The sequence below is a fragment of the Cottoperca gobio genome, chromosome 13 (genome assembly GCF_900634415.1).
Source record: "Cottoperca gobio chromosome 13, fCotGob3.1, whole genome shotgun sequence".
Classification (NCBI taxonomy): domain Eukaryota; kingdom Metazoa; phylum Chordata; class Actinopteri; order Perciformes; family Bovichtidae; genus Cottoperca; species Cottoperca gobio.
This window is the reverse complement of record NC_041367.1, coordinates 12,060,407-12,082,326: the sequence shown is the minus strand read 5'-3', so window position 1 is coordinate 12,082,326 and position 21,920 is coordinate 12,060,407. Positions and strand designations below refer to the sequence as shown.

Here is a 21,920-nt window from a genome sequence, read left to right as displayed (position 1 = left end):
CTCAAGATAATCCACAGACCTTGTTGTGAGCAGTTTCATACAGGAACTTTTTTCTTTCTGCTGTATCACAGCGCAGAAGAAAGTGTTCACCTATGGATCATGGACAAGAGGCTTGCGACAGCGCGAGATGTAAACATTAATGGCGTCCTCCTCGGCTGAGCTGTAACGGTAGCTAGCTCAGATGAGCTCAGGAGAGCCTGTCGCCCATGAGTAGATGAACGCTTCCTTCTTTGCAGAGATATGGTAGAAAGAAAAGAAGTCTATAAAATGTCATAAAATAGTGGAAAATGTCCATCCCAGTTTCTCAAAGTCCAATGTGATGTCTTTAAATATCTTGTTTTGTCATTGATACCCAATGATATTCAGTTCATTATGATATAAAACAGAGAAAATCAGGAAATCTCTTCAGTCTGAAAACAGCATTTTCTGCCATTTTTATAGGAAAATTACTTTTTCAATTAATCAATTATTAAAATAGTTAATTGACTGATCGTTGGAGCTCTATTGATAATGACTGAAACATCTCCATGACAACTGAGCAAACTTCATCTACTAATGCGAAGTCTCTTGGAGTACTTACTGTTGCTGGACTTGAGGTCTCTGTGGATGATTGGTACGAATGCCTGGTTGTGCAGGTAGTCCATCCCTGTGGCAATCTGGACCGCCCAGTTCACCAAAACCCTCGGGGCAACCTTCTTCCCAGCAAGCGCTCGGTTCAAAGCCCCCCCTCTGGCGTACTCCATCACCAGGCAGAGGTTGGGCTCCCGCAGGCAAACCCCACGGAGTGCGATTATGTTGGGGTGCCGGAGCATCCAGAACAGCCTGGCCTCCTGCCGCACACTCTCTGCTGTGGCACTAATATCCTCATCGGGGTCTTGCCTGGCGGCTTTTACTGCTACTTCTTCTATGAGCCATAATCCTTTGTACACCTTCCCAAACCCACCAGCTCCAATCACCTCCTCCAGGTGCAGTTCTGAGAAGTCTATCTCCAAGGGGCAGTCACCCACCCCGCCTGCAGTCAGCTGCTGGTAGTTGGCGGCGCCCCCCCTCGTGACGTAGTTGCATGGAAAGATACCCACCTTGTCCTGGATCTTGCCTGTCCACCAACCTTCATCCCCAGACACTTTGGAGTCTTTGGAGAGGACCTCAAGGAGGTCCCCGCGCCGCAGGGTTAACTCCTCATCTGCTGTGGCCTCGTAGTCGAACACTGCCGTCCAGTAGGGATTGTTGCCAGCACAGCGGTGACCAGGGGTGGGAGTCTGGGGAGGAGGAGATGGTGGAGGAGTTCCAGCTGCTGCCATTCTCAACCTGCACTACTGGGGCCGGATACATTGGCGGCGGAGGGGTCATATTCGGGGGCATGGAGGAGGAGGAGGTAGTAGATGAGGGGGGCTCGGTTAAGCAAGGGGGAGGCGGGGCACAGCAGCCCCCACAGCTGGTGCAGGACAGGGGGGCTGCTGTGCTGCTCGCTCTGCCGTATGGGTTCATGGCAGCCTGACTGCTGTTTCACGCTTTAGGCCTCCCCTCTGTCAACTTAGGCACAAAATCCATACAGAGCCCATTGACAGAGAAGGGGTGTCCTGGACCACCAGTTGGGGGGGAGGGGATCAAAGGATCAAAGAGCTGCAACTGCTCTCCCCCATCACCACATCTCGCTGTTGAAACTGTGCCAAATCCTGTAACTACTTGCTGCTGTGCTGTTGCTACGCAGTGTGTAAGTAACATGTATTCCCAAAGGCAAGTTCATTCAGGGACAATGTACATCAATGACACCCAGCAGAGCACATCCATGAGTGTAACCCCCTCCGAAACCTAATTGATTGTTTCCACTATTGTGTATTTTGGAAAGCTGCCACAGACTCTGACAGGAGACGTGAATATGTGTTTATTTAAGAAACAGCAGGTCTGATGAAATCCTTTGGAAAGATGCCTTCAGTCGGATGAGCTCCTGATCAGTGAGTGAATTCTGGTTCCTCAATTGTTGCCTACAATTAATAAAACAGTTACATACTTAATAACAATGTCCTACATTGCTGTTTTCATCTAAACTTAACAAAACAACATCTGGGCTCATGATATATAGTCTTGAATCGTTTGCCCTAATAAACACATAACTCCTCTGAAGTCAATATCAGCCCATTGAGAACTATAGTGTCTTGACTGTGAGGGCTCGAGACACTGAGAGGTGATAATAAAACCACACCTGATTAATCTTAGTATTGAATATGGAGTATTTAGGCTGCCAATAAAAACAGCAGTCTGTGTTTGAGCTGAGTGAAATCCTCTGAGCAGGGGTCCTCATTATTTCTCATCCAGCCCAGTGTAGATGCACCTCCCCCGCCAGCCATCTCCATGAACACGGGCTGTTTTTTCGTCTATACGGTAATATCCGCGGATATTCGCCCTACATCCACAAGCCGGTTCAGACTAAATCCTGCATGCATGAGCCGGTTCAACGTCCACCAATAGCTTTTATCAAAAAAGGCCCGTCCATTTCAAGCTGGGGAATTACAGAAACAAGCCGGTGGCAGGTATTTAATACAGACCATGTTCAGCATCCAGCACAACAAACCCGCCTCCGTCTCTGTGAAGCGGCCTGCTTCAGTCGCCTCTGCTGGGCTACATTTGTGATGGAGACGAGTCCTCGGTGAGAAAAGAAACTCTTCTGGACTGGAGACAGGGAAGATATGCCAGCATATATCATTATCCTGCCTCAAGAGCACGCGTGGTAGTTTCAGATCATCAATCAATAATCGTGTAGCGAAGGCTTTAAATGTCCACGACTTCTTTAGGGACCATCACACGGCGGCAACAAGGTGGAAAGTATTGTCAATGAAGGTTTGCATGGAGGCATTGCAGCATTACAGTATCTCTCATCAGAGTGGACGAGATGAAATAAGGCGATGAATGTTCCATGTTTCCCTTATAAATAGAACCAACCCCCCATCTTAATAATAATAATAATAGCCCAATAATAACTATAATAATAGAAACGCTTATTTAGGCCTATTATGTGCGCACAATTTTGTATCCAGTCCCAGCTTGCGTCTTCCACCCCAAACTGCTTTATTTTAATACGTAAACAATTAGCGTTTACTGTAACCTAACCTGGACACTGAGGGCAGCAACATCCACCGACATCGTCGCATGGGCGTGTGGTTGCATCCGAGTAAAGAGGGACCATCCAGGTCAGTAACCAAATTTGGCTACAAACTAAAACGCTCCAAGCAGTCCTTGTTCGTGCCGCTCATCCAGCCGTCCGGAGGTCCATTGTATTCAAATAGGCTTTTCCTCCAAAGAGACGTGACATTTCGAGCAACGAGCTGTCAGTATGTGGGCTGAGTTTGCATCCAAATACACCGGGGCGCAGTCCACATAAGTGGGAACAAGCGCTTCCACTACCGTCAATCTACAAAACATAGGGATGGGTTGAAGCACGCAGGCTGTCCGCGCACTTACTACCATCATGTGTGTGCAGATCTGGGTGCAGCTCACCGTGCAGGGCGGAGAGGAGGACACTACAGCCTGTTGGAACAAGGCTGTGTTGGTGATGAGGGTGTGCGGTTGCACTGTGGGTAATGTAGTTTCTAAAGGATCACATGCTGACCTACATCATTCTGGAAGCTCATATAACTAAATAATTGGCGATAAGTACAATCATAAGGAAAAATAGTAGCTGCTAGGGATTGAGTATGCTGCTCAAGGACATTTATTCTTAAATTAAATCACCATAACGATAGACGCTGGCGCTGACTTTCAAGACTAGAATTAGCAAGTAACTGCAAAAAAATGACCAGAGTTTCTTTTATGCAAGAAGAGCATAACCTGAAGACAAATAATATCATATTCTTTCTTGACATTGCATAAAATTAGGTTTCTTGAGAAAAAGACCATACATGACATGGTTAAGGGTGCATATTGAGCACAGACACAAGATGTTGGTGGATCACAGTGTGTATAAAAAACAATCATAACAAAGACAGTGTGACATAATTTCATTGTATTTCATACAATCACTATACAGTAGTAGTATTCACGCCCATCACTTTTTAAGCTATACTGACCCCTGGTGCCTAATGAGTGAAGCACAAAGTATTTAGTGTTGTTCAGTGGTTTAGGCGTTTTGTTTGTTTGTTTGGAGAAATCAGTGCAATTACTGCCATCCCATTATCAACACCATCCTCTGGTTCAGAGACAGCTGCCGGAGTTGCAGAGATCAGAAGACATACAACAAACAATTTGCTGATCAGAAGGCATTCTGTCTGGCTGCATTGTTGCCTACAGATCAGATGTATTTGCAGTAAATTGTACTTGCTCTTCCACAAATGGCAGGTTTTTCTCTTTTCTCAACAAGTGTAACTTTAATTACACAAAAGGGAAGAAGGGGAAAAAGTAGAAATGTCACACCAATTGCAGCATACTGTATATTTATTGTATTATTTAAAGAGGCAGGTCACCAATAAATGTGTTCCTAAATTAACCAATCAGGTCTCAGTGCATTAATAAGACCTGCCAGTTATTTGATAGTTGTAGTGACTGATTTTACTGATTCATTTCTTTATTTTTGTGTCGTGCAGCAAAGTGCCCATCCCTCATAGGTTTACAAGACACCAAAAAATACATTTGCAGTGGTCAAACATTTCATTACATTACCAAGTCATAAGTTATTTTTCCGCTTATTTATTTTTATTAAATGTTAGGCCTATCTTGAAACAATTTACCTATACTTTTATAACTTATTTTCTTTGATTTTATATTTATTGTGGGTACTTTTAGCTCTTTAGATGTTTCTGGTCTCACAGGGGTGATTTCTCAAAACATGATTAGATAATTGATGTGAAGTGAAAATGGAGATATTAGCTCAGTAATCACAATTAGGAATGAGATCTCCATGTTGGTGATAAATAACCACTAATTCAACTATATTACACAATTATTTTTAAACATATGCAAATGACATACATTCATATTTATACTAATGTCCATACTGTATTTGACGTTACATATATACACCGTGTTCGTATCATACCTCTATCTGTTAATTCTGTATGTTATACTATTGACCTTAATGTTTAAACTGTTCATACTGTATAGGGGTATATCTTAGCGTATTCATATCCACCCTCTACTGCTTTTTGCACTACTGTTAGACACTAAGCAGCATTTTATTGTCTCAGTACTTCTACTCTGTGCAACGACAATAAAATCGAATTGAATCTAATCTAATTAGTGTATCAAATACTAACTAACATATATACAATGCTAGTATTGCCATTGTATGTTGTTGCTTTATATACTTTATATATATATATATATGTATATGTTTCACTTACTGTTATATCATGTAATATAATGTTTATGTTTACCTGTTTTTCTGTGTAAATACATTGAGAGCAACAAAAAACTGGAGTCAAATTCCTTGTACTGTATGTGTAATGTATAGTTTGCCATTAAAACTGATTCTGATATCAGAGGACTGATTTTGCTTAGCAACCACCAGGTTGTGCTATTGAATAATTTGTGAGCGATGCAAATTCAAAGACATGACCATGCAGCATGTTAAATATACAGAATGGTTCTCTAGTGTTATTTCTACAAGTGTTACACTCAGATGTAGTTTCCCGTTAATATTCTCAGTTAATTTAGTAGTAATAGTAATATATTAGCAGTGGTGGAATGTAATGAAGTACGTCAACTAAGTACTGTACTTAAAGTTCTTGTACTTTACTTAAGTATTTCCATTTTAGGCTACTTTATACTTCTACTCACTACATTTTTGGGGCAAACATTGTATTTTTTTCTCCACTACATTTATTTGATAACTTTAGTTATGAGTTACTTTGCAGATTTAAATTATAATACAAAATATTAATCAACACATAAAGTATGATGTATTAATATAGATTAAAATACCCAGCATGTTATTAGGTAATATAAACTACCCCACCTTTACTTACCTATAATTACCCATCTATAATTGCAATCCAATAATGTAATAGTCCAATAATACATTATACATTATTCTGATTCATTCGGCATGAGTACTTTTACTTTTGGTACTTTAAATGTACTGTAATGCTAATACTTGTGTAATTTCACTTAAGTAAGATTTTAAATGCAGGACTTTCTCTTCTAAGAGAGTAATGTACACTGTTACTGTTACTTTTACTTTATAAGTAAAATATCTGAATACTTCTTCCTCCATTGAATATTAGTTCAACACTATTAAAAAAATGTAAAGGTAGATCTACAGCACCATACTTTCGTAGTATAAGTACACTTTCTGGTATAGCATCAAAAACAATAGCATACTACTCCTTTGGTTTTACATGAAGCACAGTATTTTACAGTCCCAGTGGTAGTAGCGTGCTGCCCCCTGTGTGTTACTATCAGTAGGTTGCGCCAACTGGAGCTGCGCGTGCGCAGTGAGTGTGCTGGTGGTTTCGGTTGAGCATTCTTGGCAGCGTCTCGCTTGGTGAACAGGCAGTCGACCGACGGCTACAACGACTGTTTCCACAATGTCTGGAGATTTATGTTAACGGAATAAGAGCCGAGCGGAAACACCGGAGCAGCGTTAGGTAAGGAGTGTACTCTTTTTGGTTGTCTCTGAACAGTTTGGGTTGATTCAAAAGCGCTGAAAAGTGACGCGTGAACTAAACGTTAGCGAGCTGGGAGCTCCGAGAGAGAAGCAAGCCGAGCCGACCAACTTCAGTCAATGCAGAGAACAGGCTCTTTACTACGGCTCAGCCGATAGTCTGAGCACCACCTCAAACCGTTCACATCGCCCCAACGCTTCACTTCGACCTCCGGCCATTCAACAGAGTAGATGTATAACCTTAGATATGCCGCTAACCGCAACAATTCATTAACTACTATATATTCTACAACCTTCCTGCTCATTAAGGTTCCACTGCGCATGCTCTAAATGCTGTGCCGACTTCGGATTTGTAGTTTTTCGTACCTGAGTTAATCACAGTTGTGAGGGCCAAGAGAAAACAGTAAGACTACAAGTTCCAGACAATGGGAGCTTTGTTTGGGGGCAGAGCTAGCCAGCTATTTAGCCTGGACGAGCTTTGAATTTCGAGTAGTTGTGCTGCAAATCGGAAGTTGCCTTGGCTGGAGATTTGTTTCAGAATAAGCTGCATGGGGAATATTTTGGCTGGGCGGTTACACACACACACACACACACACACACACACACACACACACACACACACACACACACGTATTGTTTCTACAGGAGTGTTGCAGTAGTTGTACATTTCACTGGTTGCCGTGTCCAACATGTTTTAAATGTGATCATTAAAAGAGACCTGGTGCTGGTCGTGGTTGGACACGCAGATTCAGTTCAGCTGTCAAAAGACGTGTGCGCAGGATTTGCAGTGTGTGCGTTTGTGTGGTCGAATGTGTACACTGAATAGAGAGGTGATGATTCCTCGGCGTGTCGTCTCCCTTTCATAGAGATCCCCCTTGTTGCTGCTGTGTTCCCCAGCCCTCAGGAAATGACACGTCGAGTATCAGCATTATGGATCGGTCGTGCAAGAGCAGCAGAGCATGGCAGCACTGCACATATTCTGGGTACCATCGACTCTGGTTGCCTCCCATCTGGAACTAATGGAATAATTATTACCGGGGAAAATCTGAGAATGATGCCTAAGTGTCTTACACTAGTTATCTTACTGCTAACCTGCCTGTAACTGCAGCAAGTGTTGAGCACACCACTGCCCAATATTATTCAGCATTGTGCAGCAAACAATGCTGAATAATATTGACATGGTTCTCCATATTGTAAATCCAGTTTCCTTTTATCAAAGGCTGTGCACTAGACTGCTGAAGTAAGTTATACAATAATCTCTGATTATATTTTCCAGGAAGACATTTCCATCCTTTCACAATGGTTTGAAGCAAAACTAAGTAGATTTACTATTTATGGGCCGTTAACTTACTCATTCTGTGAAACTCTAGTGTCGCTATGTTGGATCAGACCATCAGATCTTAGAGTTTCAAGCAGTCTACTTCCACAAGGCCGCCTTACTGCTCATAACTTTCACTGTATGATCTCACTTACTTCATACACTCCTTTCCCGTCTTCTTTCGTAACTCTCTACCTGCATGACAAAGCAAAACAATTCATAAATTGATAGTTGAAGAAACAATGGCAGTGCACATTTAATTCAGAGTGATTTATTACATCAGTGAGTGCAGCAGCATGTCCCTGCAAGCTGTTATTGATGTATAGAAAACAGCAAGAGCTTGTGATTTTCAAGAGATGAGGCAAACCTGCAGGAAGTCCAGATTATGGTGTAGGTAGAATCTTTCTTCACTTGTCTTGTATGCAAGAGTAAGGCAAGGGGCCAACAATAACTGTCTGAGCCCTTAAAAAGACACCTTATAAAATGTCTCTGGCATATTCTATGCATTCTTCTTTAAATATCTTATCTAATTGTTCAATTTATAGTACTAACATTGCATCAGAAATCAGCACAGTGTAGTCTAGTATTCGCTTATACTGCATTTAAAGATTAGACATTTCTGCTATGTAGCTAACAAACCCATCGCCAAATGCCCTGCAGTCCTCCAAGTTGAACAGTTTGAGCCACGTAACCCAGTTATAGTCAATGCAAGACACCTTTAAAATCACTGCTATTGAGAGAAAAATGACTAAATCTAATGTACTTAGAATATACAATATTTATGAGCTCTTAGTTTTGGTTTTGGCCAGAAAAACGCGATACTCTGAAACTAGTCAAAAACAAACACATTTCAAGATCCAATTTCTCTGGTAAGACTTCACCTTCCCAATCAAAAGTTTTCATAAATATGATGCATACCTTTTTAGATTTTGTCCAGAATATGTTTTGCTGCCAATACTACACGATTTGGGAGGTCCTTCCAGGCCCATATTATCTGTATAACCATGTGTGTTTTGGTATTTTTGCTATGATATCACATTATCCACACATATTTTGGCAAACGTCACATAGTTGTAAAGCACCTCCCAGTAGTCGGCTTGTAGTTGGCTCCACTGGGTACCAGATAACAATTGCTTACAGTCTGTGATCTTGAGCAGCATCTCATATTTTGTGCTACTATTTCAGTGTTTCATTGCAAACAGCTGCGGGAACAAAGGATCCTATCTTCAAAGAGAGAGCTGAATGTGGGCCACCTGAGTTATTTCGCCTGTAAACATGACGTTGAATCACCATGTCGTATCTTGGAAGAGGTGACTCATCAGTTTCTTGATTTTTCCCTGGTCTTTTATTCTTGACAATGATTTTAAAGAACTCGCACATATTGTCTGTTGGGTGAATAATACATTTGCCAAAAGTGTATTTTGTGATGTTTTTAAGGCAGCAAAGATTTTGTTTTGGCACCAGCTCTGGTTGAAGTCCTCCTTTCTTAACCGCGACACCTTGGCAGCCCTCCTGCTGTTTGTAATTTTAGAACGAAAAGCCTCTTGCCAGGTTTCTATTTAATCCTCGAAGGCAGCTTAGTTAAATAAGGGTTAATAGAAATGAACAATTCTGTGTTCTCGCAGTGTGCAGAAGAACACACACACACACACACTCAAGCTCCTCAAACAACATCCATCACAATCATTCATTGAATATATCCAGATAGGTCACAGAGGAAGGACGATACCTCGGGGGAAAGATCCCATCTGGTCTGTGCCAGGGTGCACAGTGGCGGCTGCGTATATGTGCTTAAGTGCGTATTTTCAGGAGGCTGAACATGTAGCATTGTCTTAAACATGAGCTTAAAGAATTCTGCCATTGAAATAATTTTCAAACTGTTCTCACTCAGCTTATTGCTGGCTCATGCTGATGGTTTATACTCCTTTTTAAACCAACACTGTGACGCAGATTCAACCCATGTCAGTGGTTAATCTGAATGGGTCAGCCTACGTCATCACACCTGGCATCACAGCCTCCTCCCAACCGGGGTTGATGCAGATGGGGCAGTATTTGACTGTGGTGACATGTGTTTCTATTTGGGTTGATATTTTATTTAAATGTTCCTCTTTTTTTTAAATCATTGGATTAAAATAAATGTATAACAAGCAGATCAAAGCTGCCATCTACAACCACCCTGGAGGTGACCAAACCTTTCTTATACCTGCCACAAGATCTCCAAATATTTAAATCGACATTGTCGCTGTGACACGGTAATCAAACTCAGTTGGTCCATACAGCTTCCTCTTAAATGCTGCATACACAGAATGATCAAAGACTGACAACACAATATAGGCAAAGCAAGGCAACTTTATTTGTAGAGCACCTTTCAAGTTGATGAAAATAAAATCAATCAAACGGTATTCAATTTGATTCTAAATTAGGATTAAATAGAAATAGACAATAAATATAATAGACTAAAAAACAGTCACCTTGGTCCTCAGGAACTAAATATAAAGTCTAATATTTTCATGTCAGAATTTCATTGATATTTAAACAAAATTTTACCCACAAGAAAGAGACCTACAGACAGCACAGAAACCGAGAGCCCGGCGCGGATGTTGAGAGAAACTGAATTGAGTAATTCTGTGACGAGTTTTACCCTACTGTGTGTGTGTGTGTGTGTGTGTGTGTGTGTGTGTGTGTGTGTGTGTGTGTGAGAACCTCAAATAACTGAAAAAACATATTTACACACCTGACTATGTGATGAACAGGTGCATCAGAGGTGCACTTAACCGTCTTGCTTACTCCTGGTATATAGCCAATATATTTTTACAACATTTCAGTCTACATCAGTTATGTGAACAAGCATTACAGTTATATATACTTACGTATACATAGATGTTGTGTAAACAACTGGATAATTTACTCAACATCTACAGTAGCTGCTGTGATGCTTGTTTAAACATCATACATCTAAATACCAGCATTAACTGAGACAGTGTGCTGGTTTTAAAACAACAACTCCTATTCAAGGTATAAAACTGACCGCAGTGTGCTCAGTAGACCTGCGTCACTCGCGTGTATTAGTCAGAGTGCAGGTGGTACAGTTTAAGATGAAATAGCATCAGACCACCGTATTGCAAGCCCCCCCCTGTCTCCACTCTCTTTGATGTATTTGCCTCCCCTGAGGGTCTTATCCATAAGTCAGCGTGCATGACAGTGTCAAGAGGTCAGAGATTTACAGAAAGAGGAGCGCACACCAATGTTTCCTGAAATGAGTCTCTGCTTTATTGCCTTCTGTGCAGCTATAAAACATTTTCTAGGTAGGCAGTTGATCTATCAAGCCTCCCTCCTCCTCCTTTCTTCTTCTTCTTCTCCTCACTACTGCAGAGGTCAGATTCCCTCAAGGTGTTGTTTACCAATCTGTGTCTTCTTCTCAGGGAACAGCATGAATCAGGGAATCACAATCCGGCGTGTAAATCTCTAAAATGTGCTGGTAGAGCTGACAGTGTTTAGTTTCTATGAATTACAGAGGGTAAGGGTAGATATAAAACAGAGTAGGTGCATAAGCGATGTCCCAGGCTACATCTTCCTTCTCTTGACTCCTCTCTGCTCTGGGTATGTTTGACTGGGATAAATATAGCCTGCTGGTTTTAGCCAGAGGATAAACACAGATGTTGGGGAGGCCTTTCTTGCCACAGGTCGGCCTGCATCCTCCCCCTGGTCAACGTTGGTAGCAGAGGGAGCGAGTGAGAGGGAATGCCTCACTATCTATACACAACACACTTAAACAGGGTTATTGGACTTAACACAACGCTTTTGACGGGTTAACTGGATGTATACATTTGCTACAAATCATTTAGACAGCCTGACAAAGTGCTGTATATAAAGAGTGATTTACGAAGGCTGTCCATTTAGCAATTTAAAGTGGAGGCCACTCAAATGTACAGCTGGATGTCTACTTAATATAGGGCATGTACTCAGCCCTATCAGTTCAGGTAGTGAGTGATGTCTTTTAAATGTGTTATCAGTCCAAAACCCAAAGATTTACATTTTTATATGAAACAAAACAGAGAAAAGCAGAAAATATCTATAGTTGAGATGCTGAAAACTAAATGTTCTGCCATTTTTGCATGAAAAATGATCAAAATAGTTGGAAATTATTTTTCTGTTGATCGACTAATCGATTTAACTAACTGTTGCAGCTCTAAATCTGTGTTTATTGAAACAGAGGAAAACTTTTAAGATTTTCCCAGACAGTACTGTTTGGGTTATTTCTCAATTCTCACGCTGAATCCAAGGCGATGCGGAGCAGGAATCTCTGCGATAACTGACTATAGGCCTGCTCAGTCCTTGAGCAAGACTGAATGGGCTCATCTCCGTAACATGAAGAGGTCTTATCTGTTCCTGTCCCCCCCTTTTATAATGTTTCTCTCTGGCATATATTCCTTTCTGAAAAGAGACTGATGATGTTAAATGGTGTTTCAGTGCTGTGCTGTAAGAGACTGTTGATGATAGAAGCTCTAATCACGCACTCAATCTCCAGGGTACAGGCTTTGTTGTAGAGACTTGCAAAGTATTCAGAGACGTATCCATTAATATGAATTGTCATGCAGCTGAGAGGGACAGCAAACACTTCCCTCTCTGTAATGTCTTCATTGCCTTTATTCCTCCGACTTGTTGATTCTTGTGTCTTGGGAGTTGAGTTTGTCTGCGGCTTTAAGGGGTATAGTGTGTTGTTACACCTGCTTCATATCTGTCCCTAACTGGGGCTTCCCACATAGGGTTGACAGGTGGTGTGTGTGTGTGCGCACAAAGAACTCTGTCACACACATAGCAGAGATGTTCTGGAAAGAGGAAATCCTGCATGACGGGATAAAGAAACAGCTGATTCTGTCTCCATCTGTTTTTAATGGAGTGAGGAGGAGTAAATTAACCTTGTGAACCCTACATACACATGAGCTTGATCATCAATTGTCAAGTCATGAGCTCGCTCACTATTAATTTATTCCGAGCTGCAGCAAAAAATCTAAAGGCTACAGTTATAGTTTTGCGATCATTTCAGTGATTGTTGTAGTTTGGGGATTTGCTGTTTTTTTTTGGTCATATATAATTTTAAACAGAATATTATTGGGGCACAAAACAAAGACATTTAAAGACGTCAGTTTTGGCTCTGAGAAATGTTTGAAGTTGACTAAACAATTGGGGACTATTCAAAAATAGAAAAATAAACAACATTTGCCAGATACATTTTTAGCGACAATTAGATTCATACCTACCTGTTACTTTGACCATATGAGCACACTAGGGCTACATCTAATTATTATTCCATTTTCAAATAATCTGATTTATTAATTTAGTCTATTTAATGACAAATAACATTTCCCCAACATTGCTTAGTGTATTTTGTTTAACCAACAGTCCATTTACAATTACAAAATGGAAACGCAGCAAATACTGACATTTGAGATGCTGGAACAAGCAAATATTTTCCATTTAAAACTTCAGCTCTAAACTCCACCTGGGAACATTAATTCCCACATACAGGACATGGAGATGGGAGAGAAATGCAGCCAGCAGAGAGCAATCTCAAGGCACCTACTATCATGTGATCTTTTATTTTGCTTTAAATGTTCGTGCTGTTTTTTGTTAACTCATAGATTTATATGTTAGAATATAATGACAGGATTTTTGAAATCGTTGATGAAGAATGTTAATGTGAATGAGGAAGTTTAAAAGCTCTTAATCTCAGTCAATGGCCTGAATCACTGGATCAACAAGAGGTTGTAATGACCCAGCCCACTATGTCCGAACAATGAGTCAATTCTTCATCCTGAAAGATGTGTCTGACGACTTTTTTTCCCTCTCTATTTGTAGAGCAATAAAAGCATCTTTGTAGCCCCCAGACACCTCATGTGAAATTCCATCTGTATTTTATGTTTCTCCTTCTGGCTCTCTGTGTTCCCTGTTGGAGGTCAAGCTGTTGGACAGGAAGTGAGTATGTACTGAGGAGGAAGCAAGTATGTGGTGGAGATGAGTGTTGCGATGAATCAGACAATAGGCATCGGGGAGAGAAGTGGCCGTACACTGCAGAGATCAGTCATGAGCAGTTCACATGAGTAAAACATTCCCTCCAAGCTCAGAAAAATGTTAACACAATTTGACTCTGGCATGCAGCTGATATCCTGGACTTAATCATTGCGCATTCATTTTTGGGAGAGTTGGCTCCTCTCCAACTGCTGTTGAAAAAAACGGTTGGAGAAAAGGGCGTACCCCAAACAACATCAGGAAACGTGTAGATAGATGTGCATGTTTTCCCCATGTTTGTGACCTGCGCGTCTGTAAAACATAGACAGATAAACGCACACAGCCTCATGTGTGTGTCTGATTATGTGTCTGGGTAGTAATGGGTAATTTTTAAAGATGTTTTTAGTTATTTTTTCTTCTGTCTCAATGTGAAACGTTTTATAAAGCATCAAAAGTAATGTCTCTAAGAGACAGAAAGAGTCTTTCTTTTCTCTTATTTTGTAGTATAAGTGCAGAGAGGCATGCATACATACATGCATACATATGCTCTCTCTGTCCCCCTTCCGCTTCACAGCTCAGATCTCGGCTATGACTGCTGACTGTGGAGCCATTGTTTTAATGCTAATTGAGTATAACGTTTGGTCATTCCATGAATGCCTCTTGGCTCAGTTTTTATGGTACTGTATCAAAATGTGCATTTCATTCATTCCACATTTCCAAATCAGATTTGATACAGGGATGGAGGCTATTTAGCATGCTATTTCCACACAAGTGCATTTGGTCTGCACAGAGAGGCTATGGTATGCTAATGTCTTTGTGTTGTCGCTGAAGCAGGGTGATATGTTTAATGCCCTCTGAGTGGGACATAAGGGGATTTCACAGAAACATACTGTATACAGCTGTTTTGTTTCAATAACAAATGAAAGTGACTCAATATAGTCATGATTGTTTAATAATTGATTAGTGTTTTCTTTGGTCAATTTGTCATCAGATAAACAAGCTCATTGCCTTGCCTCTCTTGGTGGGGGTTGTTAGGTTGGGGGGGGTGTTACTTCAGGTAAGATGAGAAAATGAAATATGATGCTGGAGGGCCAGTTTGAGTTATAGATCCATTAGTTTGGAGTCGTATTAGCCGCCAAAACACTGCACAGCCGCTTATAATACTGAGAAAGGAGTTTACAACTCAAGTTATCCCTATGACAGGCTTTTTATCCACCATTGCAACGACCGCTGAGGTAAAGAGTAGAATTATATCAGGTTGTAGGAACAATTCAAGAAAAACAATAATCTAGTGATGGGTAACCCAAACACTACAGCAAATTAACTCTAGTATCTTCTTGTTGAGACGGAGTATGTATTCTGTTTTTCCCCCCTTCATCTTAGATAAATGGTATAATACTGAGTATCTTGAGTGTAGCATACCAACACAATATGTTTATGGCCCTGTCTTTCACACAGTGTTGAGGGAAACTATAGTGTGGCTTATATGTATATCTTCTTTTTTTTTTTAGCATTTCTTTTTTTGCTGAGGCTTATCGCAGATGTTTCCTGAGCTACTATATGTGAGAACTTGTATGCCTTCCAGTGCTGTTTATTTAAGGGCTTGATTAAATTGTAATTAGCCCTGCTGATGCCACACTTTGAAACACTTGCACTGTAATGCTTAGACCATTTTATTCATCAGTTTGCAGATACACTGCACTGCTGTAAGTGATGGGTGACATTTTGTTGATGGTAAATACTCTTTTATTCCAGTCAAAAGCATTAGTTATCAATGTAATTATTTGCTGTAGCTGAAGACGGTGATTCTGTCGTCCGCACCCGCAAGCGAAGTGCTTTGTTAAGAGTCTGTGCCGCAGTGACAGCCTTGTTAACTGTCCCAAAGGCCAGAGAGCAGTGGAGGGGAGAGGGAAGTGACAGAAGTTTGGGTATTTCTGCACACAACAGTAGAGCCTGTTATCATCGTAGGAGAGGAGAACAAGGATGAGCTGATAGCTCAGAGAGAGAAACACGGCTTGACGGGAGGAGGGATACGAGGACACGGACAGAGGGAGAGGCTCTGCAAAAAGAGGCCTGTTGGTAGAAGAAAGCCAGCCCATGTGCTTCCATCTCCTCTTTCATCTCCTTGATTTGTCCTCCCTTTTCTTTATCTACTTTCCCAATGACCTCTGCAGCTGAGCTCAGATTAGATAACGCTCTGGTTCAGTGTGCGAGACAAGGCTCTACCTGAAAAATAATAATGATAATCAAAAAAAACAAAGAAGGAGGACAAACCACAGTGGGACGATAAAAAAAGTGTCAATGTGATACCAATCCCCCCTAGAGAGAGGTGAGAGCTCTGAGGATGTATTGTCGTATGTCTCTGAAGAGGATGTGTATGTGGAGCGGATCTCCTCACGATTAGGAGATGCAACACAAAAAGATTCAGAACAAGAGATGACAGCTCACATTTTGTCTCTGTGCCGCAGCTACCAGGTGATTGCTTGTGTGTACTGAAGGTCACTGCTATCACCCCCGCCTCTGGATGAAACTCGCTTGACCCATTTTGTTGCCCATTGGTGCTGAAACACCCACAACGTCTCCCCTCTCCTCTGCCTCAGACATGCACTTAGGCAACCTTGTGAACTCTTGTCACTGCTCTCAGCCCAAACACCTCAGCACACACATGGCTGCGTCCATTAAGCACATTTCTGACATGCAACTACTTTAGACGCTCTTCTTCCCCCCCCGTGATGTACACACTCGCATGCACAGTTGTCTACAGAGGGCTGTGTTTTTCCAGTGGTTCCCACGTCTGAATTTGACAGGAATGTTGGCAGCCCAGTGGGGAGTCTCGAAGCGGTGGAGGTTTTTTTCTCCCTTCACAGTTTTATAAAGGGATAATCAACATTTTGGGAAATGTTCTTTACTTGCTATTTACTTTCTTGCCAAGAGTTTGATGAGCAGATTGTATTTGTCAATATAGTGCATTCACAACATAGTGGATATCCAGATAACATGTTTTTCTGTTAAATATGAACCTGGAGCCAGGAGGCAATTAGCTTAGCATAACAACTGTACACTGGTGGAACATCTCGCCTGTGTCCGTCAAAAATTAAGAAAATCTACTTACATCACCTCAAAAGCTCACTAACTAACATGTTGCATCTCGTTTGTTTAATGTGTACTAAAACAAAAATGTAAAAATGACAGTATTGAATATTTCTTTACCAAGCGCACTGACTTACTTGAGCCAGGTTATCTTTCCCGTTTCCACTCTCTATGCTAAGCTAAGATAATACACTGTTGGCTCTAGCTCCAAAGATAATGCATAGACACATTGGGGTATTGATCTTCTCATCTAACTCACAGCCAAAAAGTGAATATGCGTTTTCCTCAGTTGTCAAATATTATCTTTTAAACTTTTCTCTTCCTTCCCCTCTCTCCACCTTTCCTTCTGTTTCTCTAAACCTTTTGTCATTAGTCAAATGTTTTCATAGCTGTCTACGCCTGGAAAACAACTAGGCTAGTGTATGCTTTTGTGAGCACATGTGGACCTCAGTGTTGGTGCACATGCATGCATGAGTGCATGCATGGCTGTAGAACCACACCCTGGACTCACGCCATGCTTTAAACCAAACACAGGGAGAAGGAGAGATGAATTCTGGAGGGATTTAGCTTGTTGTGACAGCGCTCTGCACTAGTTTAGGCACATGACTTTGGATCGCAGGGTGAAGAATGAGCAAAGTGACAGCTTTGCAGCCCTTCACGCCATCCCTGCTCCTGTAGCCACAGCAGAGTTTGAGGAACAAAGTGATGATGGTGATCTAGTGGTACAGTCCCTCTGTTGGAGTTTTATTTGAGGCTGGTTGGAACAGACACACCTTCCACTCGGCTGTTATTACTCGCCAAATTCCACCTCAGAGATGCTGCTGTCGGTCCAGATGCCTGAGATAGCTTTGAGATCTCTATCGGCGTGTAAAACTCCCTCTTACCTTCTACTGTGTGATTAATATTGCGACCTGAAACCAACAAGCATAGATAAATTATCACCTCAACTACAGCATCAGCAGACATATGCTGGTCTAAAGGGAAACGGGTTTTAAAGTAAGTCAAGGTTGACCTTCTGGATTCTGATGGGAAGGCGCTGACAGAACTTCAGCCAGATCCTGTGTCTCCATTTAACTTTACAGATAGGCTAGTCAAGGAAACACACATGTGCACACCACACACACAATGTTACTGTGAGTTAAAAAGAGCCACACCTTTCTCCTGTAATCCTCTTTCAGTCGAGACAAACCCCTCTTTATAATATCTTCTGAATAGGCGGTGTTAACCTGTGCTCACCACCTGCCTCGCATTTTGTAGAAGTTAATTTGTTTGTGCATGTGCATGCATGCAATTCTAGGAATTTTTGGTGCTCACTTTTGTTTTAAAACAAACAATAAGACACGCAGAATGTCAATTATAGCAGTAAAATAAGGACTAATGTTGAGGCGGAGAACATCTCGACTAAACGCAAATACATAAAAAGAAAGAAAGAAATGCAATAAATGTAAGAAAGCTGATTGTCAAAAAGTGTTTATTTAAAAAGGAAAAACTGTGACGCACCTTTTAATATGAATTAATTAAGTTATCTTCTTGTTAGTTTTCTGCACATCTTACACTTCCACACAAGAGCACATTCAGAGTGAGATATCCAACTTTAAATTTCCCAACAGAGTGATTCTAACATGATCCCTTATCCGATGAGTAAAGGTGGGTGGGGTTTCCTCCTCCCTAAGCAGTCTTCTGGCAACCAGAGACACAAAAGGACTGGTGTTTAATTTATATTGTGTAAGATTAGTTTCTTCAGCAACTGCTCCAACTGGTGCTGGATTGAAAGGGATCTCAAACCTTTTGAGAGAGTTTGAGAGAATACCTTTCTATTACTCTGAGTAGAGGGCAAGGTGCACTAGATAAAGGACCCTGTTTTACCTTTTCACCAAGCACATACAGTAGGCACCTCTTACACATGTCCGAATCAGATTCACCTTAAAGTACTAGAGAACGCAATACTGAGGCTGCCATCTGCGGCGCCATCTTCACGTTCTATGTGTGTTTGAATTTTAAGAAATATAGAGTATCCTGTTACCTTTTGAGATTTACTTCTGGTGCTATTCTCTCTGTTTTAATTCCCTGGCTTGCTGGCTGCATTCTTTGTTTCTCTTTTCTCACAGTTTCTCAGTTTGTACAGCACTTTGTGCAGCTCTGTGTTTCAGCTCAGTCTCAATGGACCTACTGTACTGTACTCTGTTTGCTCTCACTAGTCAAAGTCCCACAGGCAAACACTGCCTGGTCTCTCTGGGGCCTGGGACTGTGCTGCAGCGGAGCCAGGCCTGCCGAGCTATAGTACTACAGTTTCACCATAGACTCATGTTACCACAGTGTCTGGCTAGTGACGCTGTGTGAGAAGTGGGGGTGTATGTGTTTGTGTGGGCTAGGGATTCAGTGTGGACTCCAGATAATTTTTTTTGTAAGAGCACACAGAGTGCACACACAGATCAATACGTAGAGCCACACAGATGTAAGGTTTTAGCTCCACACACAAAAAGAATACGTCGACCCCTCACAAAAAGAGACTGGGGAAGGGGAGGGGAGGTGGAAACACTAGATCACACATTACAGTAGGTGTGGGAAGAAGAGCTGCAGACCCTTGTAAAAGAAAGATGTAATCCACCTTTGGCAAGGAAGATTATTCTGTTCTTCAAGTGATTCTGATGCACGGTTGTGTCCAGACAAAGTTGCATGTTCATATTTTGGTGCATGTCTTTTCGATTTAATCTAACTCCCTCCACATCGGCAACTCCAAGTATTCTGTGGGACTCAAAATTGCTCCCCTCGGCTGGTGTTGGCAGACAGAGGGAAGAAGGAGGGAGGAGGAGGGGAGGCCGGAGCGATTATGAGACTTCTGGTGTGCTTTAACCCACTTAGCACACCATCTCAGGGTCTCCTGCCAAAACGGTGAGCTTAGTGCATTTAATCCTCTTCCCAGAGTGAGCTGATAGTTTGTTGCGGCTCTCTTGTCTTACTGCCTAGCAATGTTATCTGCATGAGTTTTCTTTTTATCCTCCTATTATGGTTGTTTTTATTTGTCTTATAAGTGGATGCATATGAGGTTAGATCTGTCCATCTTGCAGTGAGTTTGTGAGAGTTGTCAGGCAGTTTCCTGGTCATAAACAAAGCAGTGAAGTAGCCCTGCTGTGGTTTGAAGTGAGCCTCCCTGTTGGCCCTTCCAGCGTTCACAGCCAACCAGGCAGGCTTGTTTATTTGACCCCCTCCAGACTGGTTTGTGCTGGGCTGGCCTCTGCCCCAGGGGTCTGACTACAGTCCAGTTTGAGTCCATCGTCTCCCAGCACACAGCCAGCATCACATGCCTGTTTCCCCCACACTATGCCGGGCTCCCTCTCTTAATAAAACGGGCTCATAACGCCACGTTCCTTGCATTCTTCATGTGCAGGCTTCTCTCTCGCTTTTTTCACATGCATGGAAGGGTCGCAGCGAGAAATGCAGACCACAACATTAATGAAGCCACATTGTGCATAAAGCTTTTAGTGTGACTGAATGTTCTTGAGTTTTAGATCTTTGTATTTGTCAATATAGTGCATTCACAACATAGTGGATATCCAGATAACATTTGAAGAAGTTTCCCTCTTTTGTGCTAAGTGAAGAGCAGGGATGGAGGAGGAGGAGGAACAAGTGTAGGCTGATTCACTGGTGTGTGGGGGGGGTGTGTTGTTGAGCAGCAGCAGCCCTGTCACTGTAGGTTTATGTCTGCACTCCCCCCTCCTTCTAGCAGAGTGGAGTCATGGCAAAATCGGGGTCAGCCACGCTTCCCCGGTCCTTATTTTATCCCTCTTTCCCCAAAACAAACTTTCTCCATCCCATCTCATATCTGTCATCTGACCTCTTCCTTCAAAAAATTTGCTCTCACTTCTTTCTCCCTCTCAAACCTCCCTTAATATACCTCCTCATGCATTTACTCTGAGTACTCCACCCCCTTGTGCCTGTTAGGGGAAGAGGACAGGGTGAGATTTATAATTAACAAAGGCTGATTCTAGCACTGAAAAGGAGAGCTGTCTGGAGAGAGTGTGGAGGGGAGCGCAGGGTGGGGATGGTGAACAAATTGGGCTTTTTATACAGGGTATCAAATAGATGCTGAAGAATGGTAAAATAGCACACTGATGAGACACAATGAGTGATGTGATCTAAAAGAGGTTGTTTTTGTACCAGTGTTTTGGCCAAGTCTAAGCAGCTTAGCCATGGCACAACTCTACTTTAAAAGCAGCCTACAGTACTGGATGGTATGTAGTCCAACACTGCATAAAAGCGCTGATGAGATTGGGCAGCCATGAAGACTCATTACCATCTCATAAAATATGTTGGTCCCCTCAAGACTACATTATCTCTGGTGAAATTACCACCAGTGCTCTGTGTTGTTGTACATCCACAGTACAATTACACTATATTTGTATTATATCTGTTTCTGAAGTTTATGAGTTTGATTTAACTAATTTCTCCCATAGACTCAGTGAAATTGTGGACTTTACGCAACAATAGTTTGTTATCGTGCTGGTTCATACGTGCCAGGTTGCTTGTTAAATGAAAAAAGGAAGGCAGTTTAAATGAATGAAAGATGGAATGGAAATTATATCCAAAATGAACCCCTGCATCCCTAAAGAAGCAGTCCTGTTCAGAGGCTATAAGGTAGGGCCTGGCATGGCATGGCATGGCACAGCCTGGTTTTCTCAACAGATGGCTCAGTGCAGGCCAGACAGACTCTTAACCATCTGGGCTCCAAGTGACACCAGGGCCACTTTTACTGTATGTACATACAGTAGAACTGATACCTGCCTCCATTATCGATTAGTTTGTTCCGTACAAAATCTTAAGTATAAACTAGATGTGGTTCATGTGTTGGATGTTAGCAGGCTGACTCATGGTGAAACGTAATATCAATAGTCCTGCACGTAAACCCTC

General features: G+C 41.9%; 2 protein-coding genes across 2 annotated transcripts in view; one reads left to right on the top strand and one right to left on the bottom strand.

The window, feature by feature from the left end:
- The window catches only part of map3k10 (mitogen-activated protein kinase kinase kinase 10), a 32,267-nt gene extending 28,874 nt beyond the window's left edge, over window positions 1–3,393 (bottom strand). Inside the window, 2 exon segments of the mRNA XM_029446790.1 lie at window positions 581–1,251; window positions 1,253–3,393. Coding sequence (XP_029302650.1) covers window positions 581–1,251; window positions 1,253–1,488 — 907 coding nt within the window. The 5' untranslated portion in view covers window positions 1,489–3,393.
- Window positions 3,394–6,493: 3,100 nt separating this feature from the next.
- sipa1l3 (signal-induced proliferation-associated 1 like 3) overlaps window positions 6,494–21,920 on the top strand; it is a 91,098-nt gene continuing 75,671 nt past the window's right edge. The window contains exon 1 of the mRNA XM_029445600.1: window positions 6,494–6,578. The gene's annotated coding sequence lies outside the window, so the exon portion shown is untranslated. The remainder of the gene's footprint in view (window positions 6,579–21,920) is intronic.